General features: G+C 44.6%; 2 protein-coding genes across 3 annotated transcripts in view; one reads left to right on the top strand and one right to left on the bottom strand.

Moving 5' to 3' along the window:
* LOC108097177 (GAS2-like protein pickled eggs) overlaps positions 1 to 13,614 on the top strand; it is a 45,825-nt gene extending 32,211 nt beyond the window's left edge. For both annotated transcript variants that reach the window (XM_017199315.1, XM_017199316.2), the window contains exons 4-10: positions 5,379 to 5,575; positions 5,657 to 5,775; positions 5,847 to 6,142; positions 8,857 to 8,964; positions 9,031 to 9,227; positions 9,292 to 9,971; positions 10,070 to 13,614. In XM_017199315.1, the coding sequence (XP_017054804.1) occupies positions 5,379 to 5,575; positions 5,657 to 5,775; positions 5,847 to 6,142; positions 8,857 to 8,964; positions 9,031 to 9,227; positions 9,292 to 9,971; positions 10,070 to 11,295 (2,823 nt within the window). In that variant the 3' untranslated portion in view covers positions 11,296 to 13,614. The remainder of the gene's footprint in view (positions 1 to 5,378; positions 5,576 to 5,656; positions 5,776 to 5,846; positions 6,143 to 8,856; positions 8,965 to 9,030; positions 9,228 to 9,291; positions 9,972 to 10,069) is intronic.
* A 61-nt stretch (positions 13,615 to 13,675) lies between these two features.
* LOC108097179 (calcyclin-binding protein) lies at positions 13,676 to 14,856 on the bottom strand. The gene is made up of 3 exons (XM_017199321.2): positions 14,737 to 14,856; positions 14,500 to 14,672; positions 13,676 to 14,308 (listed from the first exon to the last, which is right to left on the bottom strand). Exons 1-3 carry the CDS (start codon positions 14,749 to 14,751, stop codon positions 13,801 to 13,803), a joined length of 696 nt encoding a protein of 231 aa, XP_017054810.1. The 5' UTR covers positions 14,752 to 14,856; the 3' UTR covers positions 13,676 to 13,800.
* Positions 14,857 to 14,910: the final 54 nt, after the last annotated feature.

Below are 14,910 nucleotides of genomic sequence, written 5' to 3' on the forward strand. Positions count from 1 at the left end.
ACGATCGTTAGCCAGTTGAGAAAGAATCTCTTCAACAGCAGTTACTTTATTTTAAGGATAGTTTATCTCCTCGGAAATTTATACGAATTCTAATACTGGACGAAATAAGTCCTTGAAGCATATACCAAAGATCAGTTTGATAGTTTGAAGGACTTGTACACTTTCTTCGATGGTGTGAATTGGTTAGGAGATAAGCATTTAAAATTGGTAGATTGTTTACGGACCAGTCATTTGGATAGTTTAAGAACAAAAAACCCGTAATGCTTTTCTCGTGTAGCTTTTTTTGTGTGTTGTGGCATTTCGAAACAGGAAACACACCAAATCGGACAAATTGGACAAGCGCGACAAACAGATCTCGACGTTTGCGGCTTGTTCTGAGTCGGACTTTGTTTTCTGCTTCTGTTACTGTTTCTGTATCTGTATCTCCATCTGTAAACCCATCTGTATCTTATTTTTGCAACTAGCGAATACTGTGTCAGTCTCGCTCGCACTTTGGGGCCATAGTCGCTCTCGACTCGCACATAGATCGACTCTAATTTGGCCAGAGTCTTAATTCAAGTTTATAACTAAATATGCGCCAAGTAGGTACAGATCATTGTGGGAGGGCCGAGGGGTGGTGAAGGGGGGGGTTCTCGCTATAGCCAAAGCTCTGGCTAACCTCGATTGCGTTTGCCACATTTTTAACAACTTCACCCACATTCAAAATTCGTTTTGGCTTTGGCCGACAACAACAGCAAAAACCAGTTCGGTTCGGTTCGCTTTTTTTTTTTTTTTTGGTTGGGGGGGCTTTGCCATCAAATTCCGCCACTTTTGGCCATATCCAAATGCCCATCTAGCCATTCTGTTATTGCCTTCTCTCTTCTGTTTCACCCAAATGTCTCTAAGCCCTAGAACCGTAATATTATATCAAACAGAAGTCTTCACCCTGACCTTATAGAGCATACCCCTTATTTAACTTAATCATTAACAAGCCGTTCATTTTAGCCCATTTAAGGAAATAACTCATTTTAAATGTATTTAACCGTTTTATGATCTTTTTTCCCCCTCTAATTAGTACGTCTTAAACTATATCTCCAAAAACGGAACAAAGTTTTTATGTTTACGACTTTTAAATGTTATATTTTATAAAAGTAAAATATTCTAACATTTTGTTAACCGATTTCACTCCTCTTATACATAAATATAATATTCAAATATATATATTATTATATATATATTAACTCTCAAGACCTCTTCATAATTTACTACAGGCAATTAATTGCTGATTTTTCAAAAATTGCTTTCTATCATTAAAAAACAGTAATGGGAAAGATATGTTTTGTCATTTACTTAGTTACTAAGGAATATTTTTAACGTGAAATCAGTGAAAACAAATACTCGATTGTCTCAACATATGGTTGCAAAAGGCAAACAATGGCCCCCGTTACTAGGTTAATTGGATTGGAGCTACTCGGATTTCCAGAGCACTTGTTGCCATTATTGCCATTTTCATTTTCAGTACCATTGACTCCAAGTCAAGCGGAAGTCGTTGTATGTATTTCAGTTTTCCAGATATGCATTTCGGTTAGCAATCGTCATCGACAATCGCTAATTCTGAGTGATCTCATCGGTGCTGCAGCACTCTATCGAGATTGCCTATCATCAGGGTCGCTCGAAGTTTTTCCCACACACACACAACAGAGCAATAAACTTTGGGCCAAGAGTAGCAAAAAGAAAAAAGCAGCGAATAAGAACGCCTTCTATGGGCATTATGAAAATACCGTTAAAAAGATCAAAAGACCTCCGAGCAGGTGAGTCAAACTCCTCGAATCTCAGAGAGGGGATCGATAGATCGATCATTGTTTGTTACCTGTTACCCCTGTGCTCCGTGCTCCGTGCTCCGTTGTGCAGAAATCATTTGCAAGCGAATCGATCGATCTATCATTGCCAAAGCCATATAAGCAGTATGATTGTGGGTAGGAAGTCATCGCCATTGGAGAACCTTGAACCCAAAGAGACAAAGCCGCCGATGGAACGGCGTTTGAAATATGATTTTGTATGAGCCGCGGACAGTTTTGTGATTTTGATTGAGCTCCCAGTTAGCTGCTTTTTTTTGTGTGTGTGTGTGTGGGGCCAATCGATGGCAATCAGCGGCAAAAAATTAACAATAGCCAAACAAAATAACAGTTGAAACGGCGGCAAATCCGCTTATCGAACTTCTTTCTGTTTTATAAAAAACCTTCATCTTTTTTACTCTGAAGGAATAATAAATGCGTCAATACAATTGCAAACATTTCGGGAACATAAATGCCTATTTTTTTTATTTTGACTTGCAACTGTTTTTTTTTTTTTTTTTTTTGTTGTAGCATTTTGCACATGTTTGTTCTATTGAATTGCGACTGTTATTTTTTTTTTTTTTTGTTGATTTTTTTGCAATATCATTTTAAAAATTATTCGACCCCTGCTTTAATTTTTGCACGCTTTAAGTTTGTTTTATTTAATTTGCCTTTTGCGGAAGCAAAAAATAGTTTTTGCACTTGTCTGCGTTGCTCTGCCTCTGTCGACGTCGACTGCGACTGCGACGCCCGCGCTTACGTCTTCGACTGTTACGGTACAAATAATGCGACAGAGTTTCTTTCTGTTGTTGCAGTTTATTTCAGCTTTTTTCCGTTTTTTGCAATTGCTTTTAGTAGTCATGTAATGTTATTAACGCCATATTGACATACATTTTGTGCACAAGCAAAAGTGCAGAAAAAATAGCGAAAAATCTAAGCTAATTACGTGACGTTACGTACTACCTGTAATAACGCCCTCTCTGTGTTCAAACGCCATACCATATACAGTTGAACTTCCCTAACTCAAACTTTACCTCCTCGAAATTCGTTTAATGGCAATTAAGTGAATAATTACAATAGTAACTCAATAACTCAAAGTCTAGAGCTGAACAAAAATGTGTACGGTTTAGTGGTTTGAGATATAGAGGTTCGACTACAGTTCTTCTTCTTCCGCCTCCTTACTGTATTCTGACTCGTATTCTTCTTCTTCTTGTTACACTACCGCATCAGCGTCACGTATTTGCCATACGAAGAAGGCGTGGCCGGATTGAGTGAAGTGAGTGAAGTGGGCGGTGGGCGGTAGGTTACAGGTCGACCCACTTTCCATCTCTTTTTGTCTCAAGGCTCCATATGGTTAAGGAGAAGAACAAGAGTCATGTTAATTGCTCCGACACTTGACTTCGAAGAGGCGGATGCGGATGTGGATGTCAGTTCACTGGGTTAGATGGATAAGAAACTGAGTTGGACGAAGTAATATCTTCAATTGTTATAAGGTTTTTATCTAAGGAGAAAAGAGATTTTATCTTCACTTCTCTATTCAGAGCCATTAAACTGGCCTAATCCTTTATTTTAACTGTTGCTAGGTTAGGTGACCTCGATCTGGAACATTTAATTATAACCACTATATCGTTTTGTGATTTCGCATGGCATTAAAAGTTAGGTAAAAAAAAGGTCGATGAGTTTTTTACGGTGTCCCAATATCGATTTATCAATAGCAACCTGCACTTGCACTTGCTCCACCAACGAAAAGCAGCAACAACAAGTGGCACGTGCCTTCCGCTGCTGATGCAAGAAAGTTTTGATGTCATAATAACCGTTTTCACAGCGGTCCACCCCCTCTTTCTCTTTCTCTCTCTTTCTCCTTCGCCCCAGTCAACTGTCGAATTTCGAAAGTGAAAATGTGATGCTGCTGCGATTATCAAATATGCATGTGCGTCCGTCTGTCGCGCGCCACTCTGCATGCATTATTCAGATTCAGATTCGGATTCAGATTCGGATGCAGAAGAGGAAGAAGCCAAACAAACACTGGAGTGCTGCTGCACTCAACGCACGCTCACCCATAAGCCCACAGTTATGGTCAAGAAAATGGGTACAGAGGTTGTGTTCACGCAATACACGTTTCACTTTTTACTTCGTAACCGGCAGTTGTTAAGACAATAAACGTTAGGAATAACTATGCGAGTGACACGTTTTTACTCAAGATAAATTAAAACCTTTATATCCATACTGTGCATAAAATGTGAGACTTCTAAAATATAGTTGCTACATTTTGGCCCTCCACTGTATGTTGGCTATAGGTTCGGTTCTAGGCTGGTGGCCAAAGTGAAACCAAGGCCCAAACAAACTTCGTGGGTAGCGCGTCAGTCCAGGAGGAGCGAGAGAGACGGCAACATGGCGACTTAGAAAGAGACGGGCGGTCGAGATGCATTTAACGCCTCTGGGTTGCCGAAATGGGTTGTGGGCGTCGCTGCTTTACCTTGCAAGCGGCATGATAAGAGCCCCAAAGAAGAAGAAGAAGAAGCCAAAGAGGCAGATGCCGAAAGGGTGAAGTTGAGATTGGTAGCAGATCGACGTGTGAATGCCCTCTCCCAGAAACTAATCTATTAACGTATTATAGTCTTTAGTAAGGATATTAGTTTTTTAAAACCTAGAAGCCTAGAAGCTTCCCTCTGATATGCACACTCGCATTTATTTTAAGATCTCAATTTGGGTTCCTTTGGGATATGTACACAAGTGCAAACGTCAGCGGAGCGTCGTTGTCGTCACAGCGGTTGCGGCAATTTCTGTGTTGCCCTTATTTGGGGTTAGGGTATTATGGTAAGGTGAAACAATAAACACCAAATAAAGCATTTGTCAGATATCCATAAAAGAAGAGAGGCGGTGTGGAAGAAGCAGAAATAATAATATTGTTTAAATATTAAATTATTACAACAAAGTGTGCATAAATTAATATGGAATGATGCAAATGGAAATGCATGACACGTCGAGACGCGATTGCAGTTGTTGTTTTCGCCCCGAAATGGAATTAAAGCTTAAGTTTTTTGGGGCCCAGGGAGCTCGGATTGCGGATGACATAACCTCAAACGGCAAATGTGCCAGCGGCTGAAACACAGGGAACATGTGGGAAGTTGTGATAAATTTTCGTTTTCAGATAAAAAGTGGGGATCGTATAACCCTGTTTAAGCTAGTGTAGTTATCACAGCAGAGGTCATTTTAAGCTCCTCCAGGAAGGGGGAACCCTATGTCCTAAAATACCGTTCACCCCAGAAAAAAAGGGGGCAAAAAATAGAAGAAATAGATAAAGCATTGTCGCGACGTTGATCGTTCAACGCCCATTGCAGGTTGCAATCCACGAAATTCGGGGGATACCCGGGGGGACAGCCTAAAAATGCCGTGCTAAATTCTTTAGGAGCGTAAAAATAAACCGTTTCTAGTTTTGTATTTTTGACTTTCACTTGGCGGCACTCTGCCGAAATATTTGCCGTGCTCATTGAGAATTCCGCATCATCTTGTGCTAATGCTAATGCTAATGCTAATGCCTTTTTCCCGTCCATCTCCTTGCAGCACGCGAATTATGTGAGGCAAGCGGCTGAGGATTATCTGGCGCGGCGGCAGGCCCGAAACAAATCGATGACCCGCTCCATGACCTCTGGCCTGGCGGGTCCAATCCTGGCCCTGGGCAACGTCCACTACCTTCCGGCCGCCAAAAGTGGCACCTTCTTCGCTCGCGACAACGTTTCCAACTTCATAACCTGGTGCAGGTAAGTAGCAGAACCCTCTTGCCAATTGCCAATCCAAATCCAAATATGTAATATCAATATTACTTAATACTCACTTCGCAGAAAGAGCCTTAAGATCATTGAGTGCCTGCTGTTCGAAACGGACGATCTAATCATGCGCAAAAACGAGAAGCACGTGATCCTCTGTCTTTTGGAGGTGGCACGTCGGGGCGCCAAGTTCGGTAAGATCCTTGAGAAAACCTTTAAGAGCGAATATTATTTTGAACCTGTGAAATCCCGTTGCGCCTTTTAGGAATGCTGGCTCCCATGCTGGTGCAGATGGAGCGACAAATCGATCGGGAGATCGCCGCCGACATCAAGGCCAATGGGATTGGCTCCTCGGAGAGCGGCACCCAAACGGAGGCACTAAACGCCGGAAGTAGTTCGACCACAACGACGACAATAACGACCACTACTACGGTGGAGACGGATCTGTACGATGACAGTGACGATTCGGAGACGGAGGACGAAGTCGACGAGAATCCCGTGCTGATGTACGGCCCTCAGCCGCAGATCATCACCAACGATCTGAAGAGCCTCGATGAGATGGTGAGTGGTAGAGAAACCATTAACTTTATCGTAGAACCTAAACCTAAAATATTAAAAGATATCTTATGGTGCAGAGCCTTAGCCTGGCTTCTTTTCTGAAATCGCATTTGAAAGAGCCAACTTGGTTTCCGATATCGGATCTTTCCGCTTTTGGTTTTCCATTTTCCCGCAGGGCTTTCCGTCTCAGTTTGCGTTCCTTTGGTGTCCCACTCCCAATGTCCACTTTGGGTTTTCTCTTTTATATTTAGTTTTTTTTTTTTTTTTTTTTTTTTCCTTTGCTGGCTCAGCTCACGATTTTGTTTGTTATTGTTTTGCTTGGGCTGCTGTTGTTGCTGTTGCTGTAGTTTTCTCATGTCCATTTTTAGCCATGGCTAAGTTTCCAGTTACGAAAAAAACGGACCGAAAACAGTACCAAAACAAATCAGAAGCAATTGAAACTGGGACTTTTGTTTTTTTTTTTTTTGTTTTTGGGTGTTATGAGGGTTTCCCAGATTTGCCTTCTGCCATGTTGAGATGTAAAATTAATTTGACAAGATGACGACGTGCCAACAACAATTACAACAATTGCAATTGTCAATGTAATTGCAAGTGTGACGACGACAGCAGCAGCAGCAGCAACAAAGGATGGGGATCGGAGGATTGGTTAGGCGCAATGGAAAATCATTGACGGCCAAACTAATGAAAGCCATGCAAACATTTCCTCACGCCGCCAGCAACATTGACAACAGCAACATGAGCAGCAGCAACAATGTTCGACAGCTGGGGGATGGATGGTCGCTGGATGGATGGGACATAGACCTGGACATGGACATGGACCTCTCCTTCTTCTCCACCACCAGCTCCACCAAAAAATCCACTCCGAGGCAGCCAATCAATTTGTGCAGCAGCAACAGCAACAGCAACTTCAGCGCCAGCAACAGCAGCAGCCAAATCAGCAAATAGCCTCAACAACTTGTCGAAAATCAAATGATGTGCCACCAACAGCAGAAACGAAAAAAAGAAAAAGAAATGAAAAGAAAAAGCCACGATCATTTGTCGACTCCAAAAGTCTGGAGCTGCAGAGCTGTGGAGCTGTGGAGCTGTAGAGCTGCTGGCACGTCCGCATCGCATCGCATCGCCGCTGTCTGTCTTTTCGGTCTCCAGTTGCTGTTGGTTGGTTGGTTGGTTAGTTGGTTGGTTAGTTGGTTGGTTAGTTGGTGGCATGCGATTTATGGTTAGGCCAGGATCACATCGCTATCCTCATCGCAATCCATGGCCAGCTAATCTCGTATGCGTCAGAGTCACGCCGATCCCCGATCTCTGGCAGATCGCTGGCTGGATTGCTTGGCCCCCCCATCCGAAAGATTTATTGTCATGTCGGTTCCAGCTTGGAGCCACCGTGGAGCCACCGTGGAGCTGGAGCTGAAGCTGAAGCTGGAGTTTGGATTGCAGCTCCACCTAAGCACGCATCCCATCCCATCCCATTCCATCCCATCCGAGAAGGAGTTGCAAAAGTTCAAAGGTGCCAATGCGTTGCTACTCAGCTCCGAGCTGCCACAAACTACAGTAGCAATGGGTTCGTTCGACTCACAGTCGGAGAGCCCAAGATGCCGGTGGAGAAGCAAAGATCGAGGTGGAGATGGAGATGAAGGCTGGAGCCAGGGCCAGAGTCAGAATCACACTGGGCCAAACGGCCAGACACCCACGCTTTCCAAAAACCAAAAAAAAAAAAAAAAAAACGCCCTAAAAGCATAAAATTTAAATATAGATAATGGGTCAAAAATCAAATAGCGATTATAAAAGAATTTTCCAATGCAGATGGTTTTAAATTTGGGTTCTAAACACCTTCTTGCTAAGAGATCATTTCGAGTAACCAAGCACTTGAACTTCATTTTTGTGAGTGCAGAATCAGACCCAAAGACAGGCCAGGCCAAGTCGTCATTTGTTTGTCTGCCGCCGCCCGCTGGGACGGACTGCTGATGGTGGAGCCGATGGTCTGACTGGTCTTGCCATGGATCCCATGGCTCCCTAGGGCAAGGGTAGCCCCTCAAAGCCCCCCCCCAAATGCCCCTCTATCTGCCTGATCCGCCTCCCCTGCGAATCATTTGTTTGTTGGACAATGGCAGCGCGTGAATTTATGCAGTGAAAAACTATTTGGTGACCCCGATGCTCGATGCTCGATGCTCGTCGCTCTGCTCCTTCTGCTCCTTCCCCTCCTACCAATTTTTTTTATTTTTTTGGGCGAACTGCAACTACAAACTGCCACTGCAGAAGTCAGAGAGTTAGGAAGTCGGGGAACTGATCGGGTCAGACTTATGCAATGCTAAGGGTCAACGAAGGGGGACGGAAGCTGGGGATTGGACACTGGGAGTCAAGAGTTTTTGGCTGCAGATCCGAAGAAGTTCGTACAGTGAGAACAGTGTCTAACCACTTTTTGCACTTAGTAAGCCATTGACTTAAATAGTAAGACAAATAAATGCTTAATTATACAATTCATTTCACTTCCTATACCTGTCATCATTACGCGTTTATATGGTCATTTGTTGAAATGTATTCATCTTACAAATAACTATTATGGCGAAGATCTCTATAATTAAATGGGTTTAAGAGATAATAAAATCACTTCTAACGACCGGTCCTAATGATTCATGATCATTAGCAGGTGCTAGAGCGTAGAAATTAACGTTTTGGTATAATACCTATTCTTAAACATGTTACTGTTTAATTGTTTATAGGTCAGGGACCTGGTGGAGAAGTGCACTTGCCCCTCGCAGTTTCCGATGGTCCGAGTGTCCGAGGGCAAATATCGCATTGGCGACACCAAAGTTCTCATCTTTGTGCGGGTAAGTTCTTGAACATTTTGGGGGCATTGGCTTGGGTGAATAATTTTCCATGGGCTTTGTTTGCAGATCCTTCGTTCCCATGTGATGGTTCGTGTTGGCGGTGGCTGGGATACCTTGTCCCATTATCTGGACAAACACGATCCCTGCCGCTGCCGCGCCCAACATCGCAGCTCCGTGGCCGCCCGCCTTGTGCCCCGCCAGTCGCCGAATCACAATCCCAACAACGGCATCGAGCTCCACAAGGCACAGGTGATATTCGAGAGGTGAGTGTCTCTTGTGTCCTAGACCGATAAACAAATTGTGAACGATGTACTTTTCGACTTTAAGATCACCGCCAGCAGCTCGTCGCGTTTTCAACAGCCCCAATTGCAATGGAGGATCCGAAACGGTTGCGGGAATGGGATCAGGATCAGCCGGCGGAGTGGGATTGTCGGCGGGATCAGGAGTTGTAAGCGGGGCACCGCCTCCGCCAACCCAGAACGGACACAATCTGTCGCCCAATTCGGGGAAGTACCGCAGTCGCAGTCCAACGCCGCAGCGCAAGTTTCTCAATCAGCAGACAAACGCAGGAGCCAGTTCATCCGCAACGGGATGCAACCAGGCAATCCCCACAGAATCTTCCAGCGGCGGCCAGTTGCTCGGATCGCCCAGCTTGGCCAGGAGATCGATGTCGCCAAGTCCGCGCCGCCTCATCGATATGCGCAAGAAACAGAGCTCCTTGGATTCCTACAGCAGTGGCCCGAAATCGCTGCCCGGCTACAGTTCCTCCATTGAGGAGGCAAATGGAGGAGGACCTGCCGGCGGATCAGCAGCAGCAGGAGGGACCGGAGGTTCGGCGGGCACCGCCGCAGCAGAGCAAGGTGGCGCCAACAAATTCGAAAATATCAGCGACAACGGCAGCGAGATCAGCGACGAGGGCTACCGCAGCCTGGGGGTCATCCAATCAAGTGCCCAGAAACGCGAGTCCCTGCACAGTCAGGCCTCCATCGAGGATGCTGAAAGCAATGGTGAGTTCTAGAGTCCACTCCAGATTGGCTACCATTTATTTAGGGTAGAGAAAACCCGATGATTGATCTTGAGTGTCTAAAACCCCATTCATTCGCAGCGCGTCTCGATCAAACCTCCAGTGACTCGCAGATCTCGCCCTCCGAGGAGCCGGCGGAGAAAACAGCCGTGGATATTCTGGAAGAGGAGGATCTTAACGGCCGGGAGGACCGTGAGGAGGAGCAAGAGGACTACTCCGTGTGCGATGGCCCGCAATCCCTGCCAGCGATTCTCAGCGTGGCCCACAAGCTGAACAATAAATTTGAGCAATCCGGGGTCTTCATAACCGACGACGAAATAACCGTGGACATGGCCAAGACCGGGGATCAATCTGTGGCTCCATCTGCAGCTGGAATACCAACTGCCAGCCTCAGCAAGATACCACGCTCTCCGCTGGCGCAACGTCGTCGCAGGAGCATCGACAATAGTACATGTGGTGGGGCCGGCGGAAGTCTGCAGGACTTGAGCAGTCGATCCGGATTGCCGGCTCCGGCTTTTAGCCGGAAACAGCCGGTTTACCGATCCGTGCGAGCGCGCAACTCCGCCGGAGGAGGAGCCCCGCCCCCTCCGGTGGCACCACCCCGATCACGCCAAGCCACCCAATTGCCCATGGTGCGGGATGTGACAAACACGTGGAGTGGACGAGCCTCAGGGGCTCCAAAGAGGAGGCCTCCCTGCACCGCCGACACTTTTGTGGCGCCCAACAATGGATCGGGACCCGTACCCTTTGAGCGAAACAGCAAGGCACGCTCCTCGCAAATCCTCTACGACAGCAACGGCCGACGGGTGAGGAGCGGAGCACCAGGATGCACCAGTTCCCTGACCACGTCGCCCGTCAAGAATCACGCCTCCTCGCCGCTGGCCCAACAGCTTTTGGAGGCGGCAAGCAGCGCAAAGAACGATGCTCAGATTCTGGAGAAGATGAAGTCCCTTCTCTCACGCTATGCGGCTGGTAATCAAGCCAAGGGAGCCGCCGGATCTGGGCCAGCACAGAACAAGATGATCAACAGCAATGGCAAGAAGACACCGGTATACGAGGACTTCACCACGGCCTGGGTGCACAGCAACGGAAATCTGGAGCGATCCGAGAGCTGTTCTCCGCCAGCCAAGGCTCGATCCAAGCGGAGTTCGGCCGCCAGTTCGTGTGAGAGCAATAACTCAAATGCGGGGACCGGAGGAGCTGCCGCTGCAGCTGGAGCAGGATCCGCCAGTGTGGTGTCGCCCAGGCGGGAAAGGGGCATGTCCAAGATCCCGGCCCCAGTGCGCCATCATACAGAGCTTTACTAGCAGCGCCGGAGGACGCCAAGCGTCCAGATCCGTTTCAAAGCCAAGTCGAGGGTTTTCTGAAAAGCCTCCAAGCGAGTGTAAACGCATTAAGTGCAGTGGAGAGAAGTCTATTGGGGATTGGGGGAAGAACATAGATAAGATAGAGTTAAAGCCGAGCTGGAATTGCCTGCTGCTGCTGCTTCGGAGTGGGTGTGTGCGTGGAGAGCAGAGAATGGATGAGGAATCGGAAGAAGAATCAGGAAAACCTTTGAACCATTAAGCCCAAAAGAAGTCCGTTAAGTTATTAGGAATCTGATCGTGAGCCATACAAATCTGAAGAACCGTATTAGAATCAAAATGGAAAATGATAATCCTTCCCAGGGGACAGCTATAGCTATAGGAAACTCAAATCAGAATCAGAATCAGGATCGTGGAAAACGTCGAGTGAAGATAGCAAACTGAAACTGCCTCAAGGACAGACAGGTCAGAATCCCTAGCAGCCAGAGACCCCTAAGCATATCCCTCTTAAAAACAGCTCTCTACTCGTCTATGAGTAACTCTTTCTTAAGCTCAACTATAGAGAACCCCCTGTAACCTTTCCCTATAACCAATAAATATACTACGTTTATAAGCAAGTTCCGATTTCCTTAAACTTTATATTTCCAAACGAGTCAGTTACAATTTTTGGGACTTTATTAAATAAGTGCATTTTCATATTTCAATTAACTAATAAGCATTTGATTTGTATTTAAAAGTAGCATATAAACGTAGTTATTTTACGACCTTATGGCACCCAGTTAGCTTCAATCTGTGCTGATCTAGGGTAATGAATATAAACCATTTATACAATCCAAATTTGAGACTCGAGTAAAAATTTTAAATACATTTTTTGTCTAGGCCTAGAACAGAAATTTTAAATCTACACTAAAGCCACAAGCAAAACAATATCGAATATATCTATTGAAAAACACACACGATTGCACACATATAGAGGAAGCCAGACATAGTTTTCTAGAAATTTTTAAAGTAAAGCCAGCAAATTCTTCAGATATGATTCGTAGCGAAGCAAAAAATATTTATTTTTGTACGCTTGATCGAGGAACTGGGCGGAGATCGTGGGATCTGGGAAGAAGAATAGCTTTTAGACGACTCGAATTTTGCAGTTTAGCTATATATATATACAAGGAATGTGTAGACTCGGTTAGGGATATAGCAAGCATAGGTAGGAAATGAAGCGACCGCCCAAGCAAACAGCTCCGATAAGTGGGTGCTCCTTGGTCTGGGAATGCGAAAATCACGCTCTTCAAAGCTACAAACCTTCAACACCACCAAAAATACACACACACACCACAGGGAATAGAAAGAAGAAGTTTAGTTCGAATTTAATCAGACGAATAATAATTGAAATTCGAAAGCTACTTCCCTAGCATACTTATATGAAACATACAAAATAGACACAAAACAAGAGAAACGGTCACAAAAAATAAATAACTGAGAAACTATAGCTTTTGACGCGACAAAAAGGGTATCGTTAAAAAATTAACGTCATCTTAGATTGAACGAACGAACCATAGCATAATTTTCAGAACCCTTACAACATCTACAACTATTAAGATATATCTTGTATGATTATTATTCTTTTTTTTTTCATTAGCTTTAGCAGTGTTAACATATAGTTTATTACATCGTACCTATAATCATAACTATATAGATTGTAAATTGTGTTTGTCTAATTGCCCCCATGTTGTATAGTTCTTATGTACTCGTAAAATCGGCCTTAATATTCACTCTGTCGATACCTTATATCAGTTTACTATATTTTTTTCTTGTGTATAATTTCTATATTGAATTTAAGTTGCGTTTTTCAGCTTTTTATTGTGCACCAAATGATACCAATTTATGTGAAGATTCGAAGGGCGAATAAGATCGCAAAATAATTAATGATTAATTGTTTAACAATTAAATTGTTTCAAGACACACACACACACACACATACATAGACAAAGAACACACATACACACATGCACACCTGACCCGTGGTGTAATTACAATTATAGAAAATTAAGTAACTTGGCCGATTTGCATGCCAAATAATTGATAGAAAATCAATTGAAGGAGATTGCATCACGGGTTCTCGAGCGCTGGCCATGATGAACATCACATTGCATCGCATATAATATGTATGTATTCGGATATATATATCGCAAAACATATAAAGTGTATTTTAAATACAACTTAAGTGTAATAATCAATTCATTTCAAAAGCAAACTAACTATTACAAATGGAATAGATTAGACCGCAAGGGTGTACTCTAAGCAAACCAGCAGCATAATTGATTTAAATCACAAGAATTTAATTAATAAAAACCTATATACAAATATATAAAGAACAAACAAAGCGTTCGTTTAACTTAATGCCCACGCAGGGCTTTTATTTATCCACATATATAAATTGTGCTGGAATCGAAGCAGTGCCTAAGTATTTAGCAATACATATAGTCGGTTGGGTGGGGGGTTATCATATATCTAGAGATCGCCGAGAGAGTCCAAGCCGCCGCCCATCTCCTTGCCCATCTTGGCCTTATCCTGACTTTCGGTCCAGGCTTTGGCAATCATTTGCTTCGTCTTCGTATCACCATCGTTGTACATCTTCTTCATGATGTTCACCAACGCAGATTCGGGATTCTCGCTGTCCTTGGACATTTCGGTGTCCTGTTTTTGCTTCAGTCGCTTCTGAATGGCGGTTAGGACATCCCAGTTCTCGCCCTCCTTAACCTTCTTTAGGTAGATGGCAACCATGTCGGTTTTGATCTTGCGGTAGCTCTTCTCCACATCGATTCCGTGAAGCAGGTTGTTAACGGTCAGGCCGAAATCCTTGCCTTGCAGATCTCGAACATGGAGTTGCAGCGAGTTCGGCGTATAGTTGACCGTCACATTCTCCTCCGTACATCCCTGTACGCCATTTAAAGTGATGAAAAGCTTAACGAACTTGGCGCTTTGGTCCCAACCATAGTCGGTCAGCTCATGCAGATATCTGAAACACCCGGAGATTGATACGAGTTATATTACAGGTAAACACAATATGATGAGTATATGGCATCCATTGTGCTTCTCGGGACCCTAGAATCCTTGGAGGCCACTTAAGTTAAAAGGAGAAGGTCTGTGAGCACCTCGTGGCTGTTGGATTCCATGGACTCCCATGTTTCAAAGCAGCCAGCTGATTACCTTTTCGCTTCGGTGGATCCAGCCGCCTTTCGTTCCTCTGCAATGCGGGCCTTCATCTCCAGGTTGACGATCTCCCGCTCCGCCTCTGCTTTTGCCGTGGTCAGCACGGCTTTTACGCGGGCGCTTTTGGCCTGCTCCAAAAAGGCTGCAAGCTCGGCCACATCGATCTTTAGCTGTTATCCAAGCGAAATAATAGGTAATCAGGGAAAATGTAAGTTCGGTGTCATTAGGACTTACCTGTTCCAGGGACATATTGTCTGGATTCGCAATGGCAGTTGATTTATTTCGTAAAAGCGCAGAAATTTCGAGCAACTTCAATGACGCCGGCGCCGAGCGCTGAATGTACTAAAATAACACTAACGCGTGGCGAACGCAACCACCACATTCCAGAAAATACGTTTTATAGTATTT

The sequence above is a fragment of the Drosophila ficusphila genome, unplaced genomic scaffold, assembly GCF_018152265.1.
Source record: "Drosophila ficusphila isolate 14025-0441.05 unplaced genomic scaffold, ASM1815226v1 contig_198, whole genome shotgun sequence".
NCBI lineage: Eukaryota > Metazoa > Arthropoda > Insecta > Diptera > Drosophilidae > Drosophila > Drosophila ficusphila.

What these genes read in the sequence shown, in the direction of transcription:
- LOC108097179 (XM_017199321.2), bottom strand. An exon ending in GGATCCACCGAAGCGAAAAG is followed by an intron (nt 14,309 to 14,499) that starts GTAATCAGCTGG and finishes CGGGTGTTTCAG; the next exon opens with ATATCTGCATGAGCTGACCG.